Source organism: Alexandromys fortis, unplaced genomic scaffold, assembly GCF_014885135.2.
Source record: "Alexandromys fortis isolate MF-2015 unplaced genomic scaffold, M_Fortis_MF-2015_v1.1 scaffold_76, whole genome shotgun sequence".
Taxonomy (NCBI): domain Eukaryota; kingdom Metazoa; phylum Chordata; class Mammalia; order Rodentia; family Cricetidae; genus Alexandromys; species Alexandromys fortis.
The window spans coordinates 2359431-2374113 of NW_026067997.1; the positions used below are offsets into that span (position 1 = coordinate 2359431).

The following is a 14683-nucleotide window of genomic DNA, read 5'->3' on the forward strand; positions in this document are numbered from 1 at the left end:
GCAGTTGCAAAGTTTTAGGTCTTACAGTTAAGGTCGGCCTTGACTTGCATGACTTTGGACTTGACCCATGGATGTATCAGAGACATGCACAGAGAAGCTGAGACAGATGGGCTGTGTGCGCCGGTGCGAACACATCAGCACTCCAGAAGCTCGGTGCCTTCGTTGATTATCTGCTGCTGCACAGGAAGTGAGTTTATTTTATGTGGCTGAAGAAGTTTATTATACATATCAAATTAGAGGGTGCCGTATAGTATTAGTGGTAGAGAAGCAGTTTCAGGTTATGTTCATTGGGAGGAGGACACTGTGGTTGGTACTGTCTCCATCACTGATAAAGGGCAATCTTTTGTTACATTGTACTTGGACTAGAGGAAGGTCTTGCCTTTCCTCTGAGCCTAACCCAGGGAAGGCTTTACCATTTCCTTGCTTATGAGGTCCTTGTTATTCTGGTGATCGTGTCAGTAATGCACATGCACTCAGGACTTTATCCACTCCCCACAGAAGCCTTTGATTCATTCTGTATTGTGTGTGTGTGTGTGTGTTAAAGAGGGTGTCTTTTTTTTCTGATGTGTATTTTTGACACCCCAAATCAGATGGCTGTGGCTGAATGGGCTCACTTCTAGATCTTCTATTCCATTTGTCTTTTCTAGTACCATACGGTTTCTGTTACTTGACTCAGTGGTATGACTGGAAGTGAGGTATTGTGATGCCCTCAGATGAAGTAAACATTCTATTAGAGGAAATCCAAGGGGAATCGAAGTGGGCGAAAGAGAAGGAGAAAGGGAAGAGGGAAAAAGTTGTAGTGCTGAAAAACAGCATGTGAATAAAATTAGATGGACGAATGGAGGGGAATAAAAGTATGAACAGAATCTCCTAAAAAGGTCTCATGTTTAAAATATAATGAGGTTAAAATAATACTAAAAAAGCAATGAAAATGCTAGGGTGGGTTCCTCTCTTGAAAAGTTGAGATGCAGGTGTGTGCAGCATGAGGGGTCGTTTGCTAGTCGTGTGCAGCATGAAGCGGAGTCGGGACCTGAGGGGCTCTCGTCTCTCCCTTGCTTTCTGCTGGTGCAGAGACAGTATAGGGCGCACCTGCTGTCTGCAGAGCTGCCGTCACACTGTCAGCTTGTTCTTCCTGTCACAGGTCTTTGGTGCTCCACTTGGCTTTTCAGGTGTGGACTAGGTGTGTTCCCTCCCCCCACCCACTGCGCCTACACTAGTTTGGTTTTCTTTTCCTTTATTGCCGTTTGAATGTAGTATTTTATCAGCCTCTTCTTCCTTCGCGATCTCTTTTTTGTCAGCTTGTTTTAGTCTCCTGGTGATGCTTTCTGTTGTGTTTTCTACTTAATTCAAAGGATTTTTTCCTTCCTAGCATTTCTCTCCTCATATCTACACCCTAGAAGAACTAATGTTCTGGCTAGCACGGAGTCCTGTAGGGCGAAGACCTGCCTATGTGTTGGTTAGACTCCCCCTCCCCACCAGGACTGATGCACGGTGGTGTCAAACAGTCGACAGAATTTGGAGTTCTGAGATTCTAAAGTACTGAGCAGATAGACACCTCCAGAGGTCCGTCAGGCTGACCCCAGGCTGTCCACTTAATGCTGGCCTGCAGGCGCTCCATGGTTACTCTGAGTTGATAGGCTGGCCATCGGGGGTGTCCCTGTCTATGTGCACTTCTCTGTCTGTACCAAGCCTCTGATGCCTGCAGTTTTGGCCTGTTCAGCCCCCTTGCGCTCCACCCCCATCCCCAGGGCTGTGCCTCACTCCATGACTATGGCAGATTAAAGTTGGGCTCCTAGACTTGTGATTGTTCCCTGGTATTAGGTCTTTGGAGCAGCTCAGTTTTAAACAGTGAGTTCATTTTCAGAAGAGTGCCCACTGCCCTCTTAGTCATATGCAGTGATGCAGTGGGGTTCCTTATGTCTGGAGGAATCACTGTCTTACGGTGCAGCTGAATTTGAGGCTCATGTGATCCCTGGGTTTATCCTTACACTGGGCCTGCCAGTCCTTTCTATATTGAGGCCTGGTTTGCCTTTCAAATAAGGTTTCCCTTTTCCCTCCTGCTTGCTGCAGAGCCACCCAGCTGGATCCCCACTAAGCTTGGATTCCTGTTTTGTGTGTGTGTGTGTGTGTGTGTGTGTGTGTGTGTGTGTGTGTGTCTTCAGTCTCTCCTCCAACACCTTTACCACCTTTGTGACATTCTGCAGCCCTTCCCTGTCGCTTTGATTAGAGCCTGTGCTTCACTGACTTTGTGACTGGATTACTGTTTGTAGTCTGCCATCCTACCTGGAGCTCTCCAACAAACTTTGTTTTTGAGACAGGGTCTCACTGAGGCCTGGGACTCTCTATATAGACCAGGCTGGCCTTGAGCTTATAAAGAACTGCCTGCCTTTGCCTCTCATGAGTGGAGTGCTTGGGTTTAAAGGTATGTGCCAACATCCAGGCCTAAACATATTTTTAGAAGGCTTATAGTAATTTCTCCAGTTACTTACTTGAAACACGTTTCACCAGATAGTACAGGATTGGCCTCTTTTCTGTGCTCAGTTCTTGTCCTAAAACAGTCGTCCTGTTAGTCAGAGCTCCAGAAAGTCAGAGTCCGTTCTTAGGACCTTGTCTTGTTTCAGTTCCTTCAGCACGCAAGGATAACCACAGCAGGGCGGTGGCGTGTGAGTCTCGTGAGGCAGTGGGTCTCCCCAGCACTCTTGGCATGATGGAGGGACACAGGCCCTCTGCTCCTCTTCCGTGTGTGTTGATATGATTTAGGATACACAGACTAGTAGTGGAATCTCAACAGTTGCTCAAGTTGAAGAGCTAGAATATCGTTATAAAACCCTGAGGTCAGCTTTCTGGAATTTTTTCATACTGACACGGTACCCCATGGGCTTAGAAAGTTGTATAGAGCTGCCTTTTACGTTATGAACATGTGATTTTCCTGTATTTGAGGTAATCCTCACCTGAAGGCAAAGGGAAAATTGCCCCCAAATCAAATGGGCCCCCATGTGCTAAATAACTGCTGCACCATCAGATTAGAGGGCCATCTGAGCTGACAGACGCGTGAGCCATGTGGAGAGTCCTCAAGGGAGATGAATGGGCGGAACAAGAGCAATAGCTTGCTTTTTGGGTTTTTTGTTTTTTGGGTTTGTTGGTTTTTTTTTTTTTTTTTGTTGCTTGGTTTTGTTTTGTTTTGTTTTTGTTTTTCGAGACAGGGCTTCTCTGTGTAGCTTTGGAGCCTGTCCTGGAATTTGCTCTGTGGACCAGGCTGGCCTCAAACTCACAGAGATCCACCTGCTTCTGCCTACCGAGTGCTGGGATTCTCTGTGAGTTCAAGGCCAGCCTGGTCTACACAAGCTAGTTCCAGGACAAGTTCCAAAACTACAGAGAAACCCTGTCTTAAAAAAAACAAAACAAAAAAGAACACTATATCACAATCAATCAACTTCATCTTTTCTGACTTGTACTGTACAACTTACATGAATAAATGTCATTTTTGCACTAGCTCTTTGAGGGCTTCATCAGTTTTCTTAAGGACCTTTTTCTTTAATGACAATTAGTGTTATTTAGAGCACCTATTCTGTTTTGTTGTTTTGACTCTTGATTATGAGGATCATGGTGATTTTGTGTGTGTGTCTGTCCGTCTATGTGTCTATATGCTTATATGCCCCACATGTTGCTGAGGATTGCTCTCGGCCTGGGACATGCTAGGAATGTGCTCCTCCCAGTCTTTGTTGTAGACAGTTTGCGCCTTTGAGTTCTTAGTCATGGGCCTTGCCTCTGTTTAGAATTATTTAGTACCCTTTTATATAGGGACAAAATCGTTCACGTAGGGGGCAAGAAGAAAGGTGATTGTGTTAGGTGGGATGATGTTCATCTTAGAAATGTCGATTTACAACTCTCCATGCTTTGGTGTCCGGCTTCCACATGTGTAAATGTGTGACAGGTGGAAACAATTTTCTTTTAACTAAATGTATAGAATATGTTTGGGGCCTTTCTTCTGAGTCAAAACATTTTTTTTGTCTTATCTTTGCCTATTCCATGCATTTTAAAAAAAATTACATATAGTACATCTGGTTCATACTAAGGCAAAGTTGCCCCCTTTTTTTTTTGTTTGTTTGTTTTTGACATTTTCTCAGGTGTTTTCTTTATGTATTAACTTTTTTGAATGGGTAAAAACATGAGAATCAAGACTATTTTCTAGTATTCTTTCTCTAAATGTTTTCCTCTTCCTGGAGACCTCTTGATCAAAGTGATGAAGGAAACTAGAATGTCTGATTTTAAATGGATTGTGTTTGTAGGGGAGAAAACCCACATATCTATTAGATGATAGTTTTCCAGTTTTCTATTGTGAAACAGTAGTTTGTGTTTCTGGAATACCCTTTGTAAATTGATTTATTTGATTAAAAATGATTACAACACATTTATCTTGTCAAGATGAAATGTCCTCCCTCTAGGAGGCTTTCTTTCTTTGGAGTAGTGGCCTGGTAACACGGGCAATAGTGACTGGAGTCCTGATGTCATGTGTGAATACTTGGCATTATCTGCCAATCACTCTCGAGCCACATGCAACACTTACCCAGTTTTCATGTGGTTTGTGAAGGGGGGCTCAGTCGTTAGCCTGAAAATTTCTTTTTAGCATAAATAGCAGAACACCAAGAGAACACTGAGGGCTTCATTATTTGGCGCTCAAGTTTCTGTCAGTTTTTTGAAGTCATGAGGTAAATTTGAATCCTTGATGTTCCCAAAGGGATCTCCCTGTAGCCTTCAGGTTTATCCCTCACCAATGAGTGGGTCTTTAGGGATGGGTGGCTGAAAGACGTTTATCCCCTGCGTCTACCAGCTGACCTCCACTCCAAGCTTTAGGGTGGTTTTTCCATGCATTTAGGGAAAAAGTATAGGTTTGTTCTCTGGCCAAGTAGGCCACAGCTGTACACAGTGGTTGTGGGAGGCATTTTCAGTTGGCTGAACTAGAACTCTCCAAGGCAAATGACTTCCTCACTGGGGCGAGCATTGCACTTCTGGATCATTATAAGCAGTGCCCACCTAGCCATTGATGATGGAATTTGTAGAAGATCCCTTTCTGGTTCTAAATTGAAGGTGCATTGCTTCTAATACCCTTTCCTTATTGATAATACTGTACTGTGGAGGGAGTTGATGTATTTCAACCTTGTATCTAGGCCTTCTTCTGTGCTAGTTATTCAGGCTGTTATGTATGCACAGCTGTAGGTTTTACAGCCCTCCCTGTACCTGCTATTGAAAGATACTGCAATTTGGGGGCATATATTATATATATGTAAATGTACATACATACATACAGACACATACATATGTATATTACAGAAAAGAATATTACTTTAAGAAGTTTCTCTGGTCAAAGTTAGTGAAAGGGACCTCCCCTACGTTTGCAGTGTTGATTTGTAGCTTTGTGGCAGACTGGAATAAATGTGAAGGGAGGGGGCAGTCTGGATGAGAAAAAAACTGAATAAGGCTGGTAATAGACACTTCAAAATATATGCATACAACCAGGAAGACCCCTAGTGTTCCTCTGCTCTAGGTCTTGGTCGTGCATTTCTCGCCATGAGTACAGTAACGAAGTAGCTACTTGCTGTGGCTTTGATGAGCACAGTCAAGGGTGTGCTGCAGTCAGTGTTGATTTTGCTGTGCAGAGTACCTCGGTGCTGTTGATCATCCTTCGTCTCTCATCCCGGTAGAGAAGCCAGTGCTTAATGCTGGCTTGCCTGTTGCCACCTCTTCTTTTCCCTGCTGTACTGTCCAGAGCCACCTGTTTGAGAGAGTTGGGACTTCCCTTAGCGTCTTTGTGCAGAAGCTGAATCTTCCCTGTCTTGTCTCCTAGGTTTCCACTTGAGTGGCACAGTCACGGAACCCGCAGTACAGTCGGAGCCAGAAACCATTTGCAACGTGGCCATCAGCTTTGATCGTTGCAAGATTACCTCAGTGACCTGCAGCTGTGGAAACAAGGACATATTTTACTGTGCCCATGTTGTGGCATTGTCTTTATACCGCATCCGCAAGCCAGATCAGGTCAAACTGCACCTTCCCATCTCAGAGACTCTCTTCCAGATGAACAGAGACCAGCTGCAGAAGTTTGTTCAGTATTTGATCACAGTGCACCACACCGAAGTCTTGCCAACTGCTCAGAAGCTAGCAGATGAAATTCTTTCCCAGAATTCAGAAATCAACCAAGTTCATGGTGAGTATGACAGTGTCAATTTTCTCTGGATTATTTTTCATTCAGTTCAATTATGCATAAAATGAATTAAGCATGAAAAATAAGTCATCAGTAATACTCTTTGGTAGAGAGATTAGCTTGGCTTTGTATCCTACAGCATTTCTTTAATAGGATTTTATGCTAGAAGGCTAGCCCCTTTTAGGGAGAGCTAGCTAATGGCATCTTGTTAGTGTGGGTCGGGCAAGAAAAATCTCCTTGGTTAAAAACTCGATTCTTACACTTCATTTAGCTTAGTAACATTTCATTTAATCTAGTGTTTAATAGAACACTTGTTATTTATTTTATAGGCTTTAGTACATGAATATGTGTGTGTTGGACTTTAAAAACTTTACTTTCCAGTGCTGGAAGCTTTTTAAGTAGTACCTTATAAAAGAAAATAAACTTTAGAAAACTTTACAACTTAAGAGTTTATTATAAATGTAGCTTTAATATAAACAGTTTTTCTTTGGAATTAGCTGAAAAGAATATATGGAACCATTCAGAAATATCCAGCAATATTTTTCTATGTATTATACTAATAAAATATAAGTAATACTAGATTGGGGGTGTATGGCTCGTTCATTAAAAGTACTTATTTTGCAAGCAAGAAGACCTGAGTAGTTATGTTTCGAGAGTCCATGTTTAAAAAGTCAGGCATGATAGCATGCTTGAAGTCGGCACTTGGGGGAGGCAAACACAGTAACATCCTTGGGGCTTGCTGTCCAACCTACCTAGTCTGCTTACCAAATTTCAGATCAGTGGGAGACCCTGTCTCACAAGCACAGAAACCCGCACACAGAACAAACAAATCTGGTGCATAGCAACTTGGGTGTTGTCACCTAAGGCTTTCTGGCTTCAACACAAGTTGTTTGTGCTTTTAAAACATTTGGAAATAATTTTGTAATTAGAAATACATTGAGGTGTGAAGTGATTCCATCTTAAACCTGTAAGAATGGCCAAGATAAAAAACACTAATGACAACTTATCTTATGCTGGAGAGGTTGTGGGGTAAAGGGAACACTCCTGCATTGCTGGTGGGAATGCAAGCTGGTACAGCCCCTTTGAATATCAGTGTGGCAATTTCTCAAATATTAGGAAACATTCCTTCCTCAAGACCCAGTAATACCACTTTTGGTATATATTCAAAGGATGCTCAATAGTGCCACAAGGACATGCGCTCAGCTATGTTCTTAGAAGCATTGTTTGTCATAGCCAGAACCTGGAAACAACCTAAATGCCCTTTGACCAAAGAATGAATAAGGAAAATGTGGTACATTTACACAATGGAGTACTACACAGCAGAAAAAAAAATAATGACACTTTGAAATTTGCAAGCAGATGAATGGAGCTAAAAAACATCATTTTGAGTGAGGTAACCCAGACACAGAAAGACAATTATCATTTGTACTCACTCATAAGTGGTTTTTAAACATAAAGCAAAAGAAAAACAGTCTACAAATCACAATCCCAGAAAAGCTAAACAACAATGGAAAGTAGAAAAAGACAAGATATCCTGAGTAAATTGGGAGCATGGGAACCTTGGGAGAGGGTTGAAGGGCAAGGGAGAGGCAAAGAGGGGAGGAGAGAAAAATGGAGAGCTCAATGAAAATCAATAAAAAAAAAATAGAAACAACAACAAAAAATACATTGAGATGTCACAATCTTGGCTAAGCAGCACAGGGCCCTGATGTTATTAAAATTTATTTTGTTATATTCTTTTGAGTTATAGGAAGTCATTCAACCTTATTCTTTCACTTTTGTGAGTTTTTTTCGATGCCATGACACAAATAGAAATGTTTATGGAAAGCCTCAGTATGGCGTTTTAAAACGGAGATGGCAGTTTGTAATGAAGTCAGAATACAGTTAGCAAATACAGCAGACCAGCTTGTAGGCCAAGCAGTAGCCAGTTCTGAGTACTTGTCCGGTCTCCATGCCCTTCCCCAACAGGCTCCCCAGATTTGTATTGTAATCATTTCCTTGGTGGTGGTGGCATTTTTACATCATAAATGCTGGCTTAGCTTGATCTGTTTTTCAACTCTTTATATCATACAGTATGATTTCCATACATCTCACTTAAAGTCTTAATAGTAGAATTTACCTGTGTTGTTTGGTGTGCCTGTAATTTGTTTGTTGGTATTTTTTGATGCTTCCCTGTTTAATAGAAATACAGTGTGCCCCAATAGGAACAATTTAAAAAATAAAAAGCAAAATTAATTTTAATTCCATTTTCTGATTTGTTTTACCAAATATTCAACAAAAATATTGTTATTTTTTAGATCACTATCATACTTTAGGTTTTTAATATTATTTTGTAAGTAGATATCAGTATTTCCCTCTTAATGAATCAGTATGATTTTATACTGTTAGGATAAGTTGTCAAATGACAAACTGTACCAGTAGTTCAAAATGTTTTAGGTGCCAGTGATGGTGTGAAGGGTGTGCGTGTGTGTGTGCATGCGTGTGTGGGTGTGTGTGTGCACGCGTGTGTTTGTGTAGGTTGGCAAGATATTTCTTATAATCATTTGGGGAAGTTTATATTTTTATGTGAAGACTGAAATTTGGTGTCTGTTTTATACTTACAACACCCCCAATTATTGTGAAGTTTTACTCTACTCTTTTTGAGGGGCCCAGCTCCCAAATAAATTACACACGGAGGCTTATTCTTAGTTATAAAAGCCTGGCCTTAGGTTAGCTTGTTGCTTGCCAGCTATTCTTAGCTAATTATCCCAGCTACCGTTTGCCTCTGGGTTTTTTTCCTCTTCTTTATGTCTTACTTTCCTTCTTACTTCATAGCTGGCTGGGTGACTGGGTGGCTGACCGCTGACATCCTCCTCTTCCTAGGTTCTCCTATTTGTCCTCTCTGCCAGCCAGCCCCACCTATCCTTGCTTCTGCTTAGCCATTGGCCATTCAGCTCTTTATTAGGACCATCAGGTGTTTTTGAGACACACTGTAACACAGCTTCATAGAATTAAACAAATGCAACAGGAACAAAAGTCACACACCTGAAAATAATATTCCCCAACACCCTGTCACCCTGCAAGTCTGTAGCCACAGTGGCTGGTGATTACCAGATGACAACACATTGCGTTGGTGTATTCTGGGTGTTAGACCGCCAGAGAATGGCACTGTTTATCTGTCCACTCCACTGATGCTGGGCCGTGTTTACAGTAGAGCTGCTTAGGAACATTCCTTCAGAAGTCTCCAGTACTGTGCCTGTGGTTTTTATATCAGAGGCAAATTCGCAGTCACGTTTCTTCTGGCACTCCCCATGTCAGGCTCTGCTTTGTTTAAGTGGCTGCCAGGTGGTGTGGGAAGCGTTTTACCTGGAAGAGGCCGACACTGCTAAATGGCAGGCGTGTGCACAACTGTGCTGCAGAACCACCTGCGACCCACAGAAAACACTTGCATTCAAGAGCTTCTCAAGTAGGCTTCCAACCTATAGCGGCTTCTTTCTGTCCTTTGCTGCTGAAAATTCAGATCACCCAAGAGGCTGCCCATTTAGAGCAGTGGTTCTCAACCTGTGAGGCACCCCCTCTTTGGGCTGAACAATCCTTTCACAATGATTGTATATCAGATATCCTACCTATCAGGTTACATTATGATCCAATTCATTACAGTAGCAAAATTAGAGTTTATGAAGTAGCACTGAAATAATTTTGCATCTGGAGGTAGGTGGGTCACCACAACATGGGGAACTGTATTAAAGGGTCGCAGCGTTAGGAAGGTTGAGAACCACTGATTTAGGACTTTTTATTAGTGTTCAGTAGACATTGACACATAGGATGTAGTTCCTTTTTTCTGTTTTCTTTTTCCTTAATTCAAATAACCTATTAAAGTCACTATAAAGTTCTCTCAGTTTTAGTTTAACCAAAGGTCCCATCAATAACTATATATTTGATGTATTTATCTTGCTTTGAAGGTTAACAGCTCCCTAGTTTTCTTATCTAAAGAGTTCTTTTAGTTCATTACCATATTGAAATTGTGTTCCGAATGAAGTCTTGCAAACTATCATTACTTGCAGGAATGTGTTCACATGACACTTCTTTCAGAATTTCTGAGGTTGTGTTTAAGGGAACTAGGAAGAACAGTGAGGTTTGCTTGGAATCTAATTTTCAGAGAATTTTGTATGAGAAGAGCTCTTGAGAGACGAGAACCGAGAGGTTTGTACTACAGCTATTTAATTTCTCCCCAGTTTGGGCAGGAAGTGGGCCATTTACCCAAGCTGTCTACTGCCTTTCTCTCTAACGTGACAGTGTTCAAGAAGGTAAGAACAGGCCACAGCCTTATATGATGAAATGGGAAGTGTATTCTCTGGAGGCCCCAACTTTAGATGTTAGATTAATGACTTGGTAGAGGGTGGAATTAAAAATTTTTTGACCACGTGGTCTCACCTGCCTTCAAACATCTGTACATAAAACACTCTCTTTTCAAATTAAATCTTTTTTTCAAAACAGTACTTTTTGTATGGTTTTGTGCTTATATTTTTTCATTTGAGAAAAATGCCTTAAATATTGGGGTGATTTAATTTTTCTCTAAGGGGAAGTATCACTTTTAACCGAGAGAGAAATAGGGTCAATATAGAATTTAGACTAAATTATTTTGACCAGTTTTATGATAACATGGCTTAGCTTATCTGTGCCCTTTTTGAAAGTATGATTCAACTTAAATTAATCTTTTGTTTTATTTTTTGAGACAGGGTTTCTTTGTAGCTTTGGAGCCTGTCCTGGAACTTGCTCTCTGTAGACCAGGCTCGCCTTGAACTCACAGAGATCTTCCTGTCTCTGCCTCCCTAGTGTTAGAATTAAAGGCATGTGCCACCACAACCCAGCTAAAGTAACAGAATTTTTGAATTTTTTTGTTTCTTGTGAATTTATTTGATGCTTCTTAAAATCTGTTTCTTTGGAAGAAGACTCCAGAAAATGGAAAGATCTCCCATGCCCTTGGGTAGGTAGAATTAGCATTGCAAAATTGGCAATCTTACCAAAAGCAATCTACAGATTCAATACAATGCCCATCAAAATCTCAGCAGAATTCTTCACAGACCTCTAAAGAACAGCACTCAATTTCATATGGAAAAGCAAAAAACCCAGAATAGCCAAGACAGTCCTTTACAATAAAGGAACTTCTGGAAGCATTACAATCCCTGACTTCAAACTCTACTATAGAGCTACAGAACTGAAAATAGCCTGGTATTGACATAAAAACAGACAGGAGGACCAATGGAACTGAATCAAAGACTCAGATACAATCCACACACCTACGAACACCTGGTTTTTGACAAAGAAGCAAAAAATATAAATTGGAAAAAAACATTCAACAAATGGTGCTGGCAAAACTGGATATCAACACGTTGAATAATGAAAATAGATGCATATCTATTGCCATGCACAAAACTCAAGTCCAGATGGATCAAAGACTTCAACATAAAGCCAACCACACTGAACCTCATAGAAGAGAAAGTGGGAAGAAGTATGCTTGAACGCATTGGCACAGGAGACCACTTCCTAAATATAACCCCAGTAGCACAACACTGAGAGAAACAGTGAATAAATGGGACCTCCTGAAGCTGAGAAACTTCTGTAAAGTAAAGGACATGGTCAGCAAGAAAACAATGGCAGCTTACAGAATGGGAAAAGATCCTCACCAACCTCACATGGAACAGAGAGCTGATCTCTAAAATATATAAAAAAAAATTCAAGAAATCAGTCATCAAAAAAACAAATAATCCATTAAAAAAATGGGATACAGACCTAAATAGAGAACTCTGAACAGAGGAATCTAAAATGGCTGAAATACACTTAAGGAAAATGTTTGATATCCTTAGTCATCAAAGAAATGCAAATCAAAACAACTCTGAGATTCTATCATATACCTGTAAGATTGGTCAAGATCAAAAACACTGATGACAACTTATGCTGGAGAGGTTGAGGTGTAAAGAGAGCACTTCTCCATTTCTGGTGGGGATGCAAGCTGTTACAGCCCCTTTGGATATCAGTATGACAATTTCTCAGAAAATTAGGAAACAACCTTCCTTAAGACCCAACAATACCACTTTTGGGTACATACCCAAAGGATACCACAGGGACATGTGCTCAAGTATGTTCAAGCTTTGTTTGTTATAGCAAGAACCTGGAAACAACCTAAATGCCTTTTGACCAAAGAATGAAAAGGAAAATGTGGTAATTTACACAATGGAATACAACACAGTCGGAAAAAAACCCAACATCTTTAAATTTACGAGTAAATGGATGGAGCTAGAAAACATCATTTTTGGTGAAGTAACCCAGACCCAGAAATTTCTGACAATTATCATGTATACTCACTCATATGTGGCGTTTAGGCATAAAACAAAAACCAGCGTACAATTCACAATCTTAGAGAACCTAGACAACAATGAAGACACTAAGGGGGACATACATGGTCTGTCTAATCTACATGGAAAGTAGAAAAAGACAAGCTCTCCTGAGTAAATTGGTAGCATGGGGACCATGGTAGAGGAAGGTAGGAGTGTGTCGGAGGTTTCTTGTTCATTCCCAGCTGCTCAGACCCACAGTAATCACATAGAAACTTTAAAACACTGCTTGGCCAATACCTTAAGCTTCTTTCTAGCTAGCTTACATCTTAAATTAACCCATTTCTATTAATCTGTATATCACCACGGCAAAGTTCCAGGGCACATCTCTCTCTTCTGATGGCCACATGGCATCTCACTGCCTCCGCCTTCTTTCTCCCATCATTTGGTTTAGTTTTCCTGCCCAGCTCTCTTCTGTCGTATCACACCCTATTACAGGCCAATAAAAACAACATATACGGAAGGACTCTCCACATCATTTCCTCTTTTTTGTTTAAATAAAAAGGAAGGTTTTAACTTGAGCATAGTAAAATTACATATAACAAAACAGGTATCAAGAAAGAATTAGTTACAATATTTATATTTACTTTATCTTTGATCTTAACAAAGGAAAACTATAATTATAACTTTCTATTCTTTAACTCCATCAAAGACTCCAGAAGGATATAATATTACCTAAGTAAACAGGAAGTGCATTGTAAGCAACTTCCAAAACTCTAGAGTTGACAGAGACATCTCACTGCCTGAACAGTCACCCAAAATTCTTCTGTAACATGGGGGTCATCCAATCTTCAACCTACTGGCCCATAGTATCCAGCAGACATTTTCATGAAGCAGGAAATTCAAAGATCTGTTCTGCCTCATAATGGTAAAGTTCATCAGTTGCTTTCTTCTGTGTCCTGCATAATGTCTGGCTATTCTTCGATGAAGCAGGAACTCTGTTTCACCTTCTTTAGGCAACTTCAGCAGTCATTTTTCTGTGGGTCCTGCATGTTTAGTTCATACAGCATATCATCAAGCAGTCCAGGCAAGAGCAGTTTCTTTTCCAAATGACTTAACAAACTCCATGAGGAGCCTCTTTGATGCCCATCTTCCTCTTGAAGTAGATTGGTGCTGCTAGGAGCAAATGTTTCTGATAGTCATAAAAAGTTTTAAGATCTTAAGACACTTTAAATGCCATATTCTGAAGGTTTCTGAAAGATATGAAGATTATCTATCTAACTGAAACATATCTCTGTATATCTAAAAACATAACTAACATGGCTAGAAACTTGACTGTTATAAGATGATTATCTAATAACCTATATTTCTTAATTATATATTGCATTTTAAATGAGTTACACAAACACAATACCTTAATCAAGTGCAAAGATATACATGAACAAAATGGGCCTTAAATTTTTGTCAATAAAACAAAATTCATACCAGTGCAAATCTTTATAGCACATCCCCCTTTAAATGTAAATAAAAATTTATAAACAATATTTTGGAATTTGGGCATACTTTTCTCCAAACTGCTTTCTTCTTTTTGTTGGAGGAAGTAAATTTTAGGAATGTTCATGGTGACCTTTCAGGAGGCTCTTGGTTCATCAAACTACATTAGTCTGGAAGGATTCCACAGGTTCTCAAAAGAAGTCAAAAGAAGACCTCTTTTCCAAAGCACCAAATCCTTAAACCCAAATTCTCTAGTCCTGATACCTTTAAAAGAAGCATGTTGGTTTAATTTAGCAGCCTGTACAATGAAATGTCTCTCCGTACCTAAAAAATTCAAAGGAAATACAATAATATACATAATCCAGATTCTCTGTGTATATTTCATTTATTCATGTTTTATTTTTGTTACTCTGTTACTTTTTCTATAAGTTTAATATTCACTTTATTATCTTTACTCCTTTAACCTATGACTGCCTGTACTCTATTTCTTTAAAGACTTTGTTTTACTTCTTTCTATATTTTTTCCCCTCTCATGACCATGTACATTTATCCAATACTGTGTCCCATTTAGAGGTCTTTTCCATCTGAATTTGTTTTTATTGACATCTCTAATTTTAATTATTTTCTGACTAGAAGCACCCTTCCCCCCACCCCATTTAAAAAATGCTAAGCAGGC

The 14683-nt window shown here is 40.2% G+C and overlaps 1 protein-coding gene across 2 annotated transcripts in view; it reads left to right on the forward strand.

The window, feature by feature from the left end:
- The window catches only part of Zswim6 (zinc finger SWIM-type containing 6), a 173430-nt gene that overhangs the window by 98442 nt on the left and 60305 nt on the right, over window positions 1–14683 (forward strand). For both annotated transcript variants that reach the window (XM_050160471.1, XM_050160472.1), the window contains exon 2: window positions 5846–6202. In XM_050160471.1, the coding sequence (XP_050016428.1) occupies window positions 5846–6202 (357 nt within the window). The remainder of the gene's footprint in view (window positions 1–5845; window positions 6203–14683) is intronic.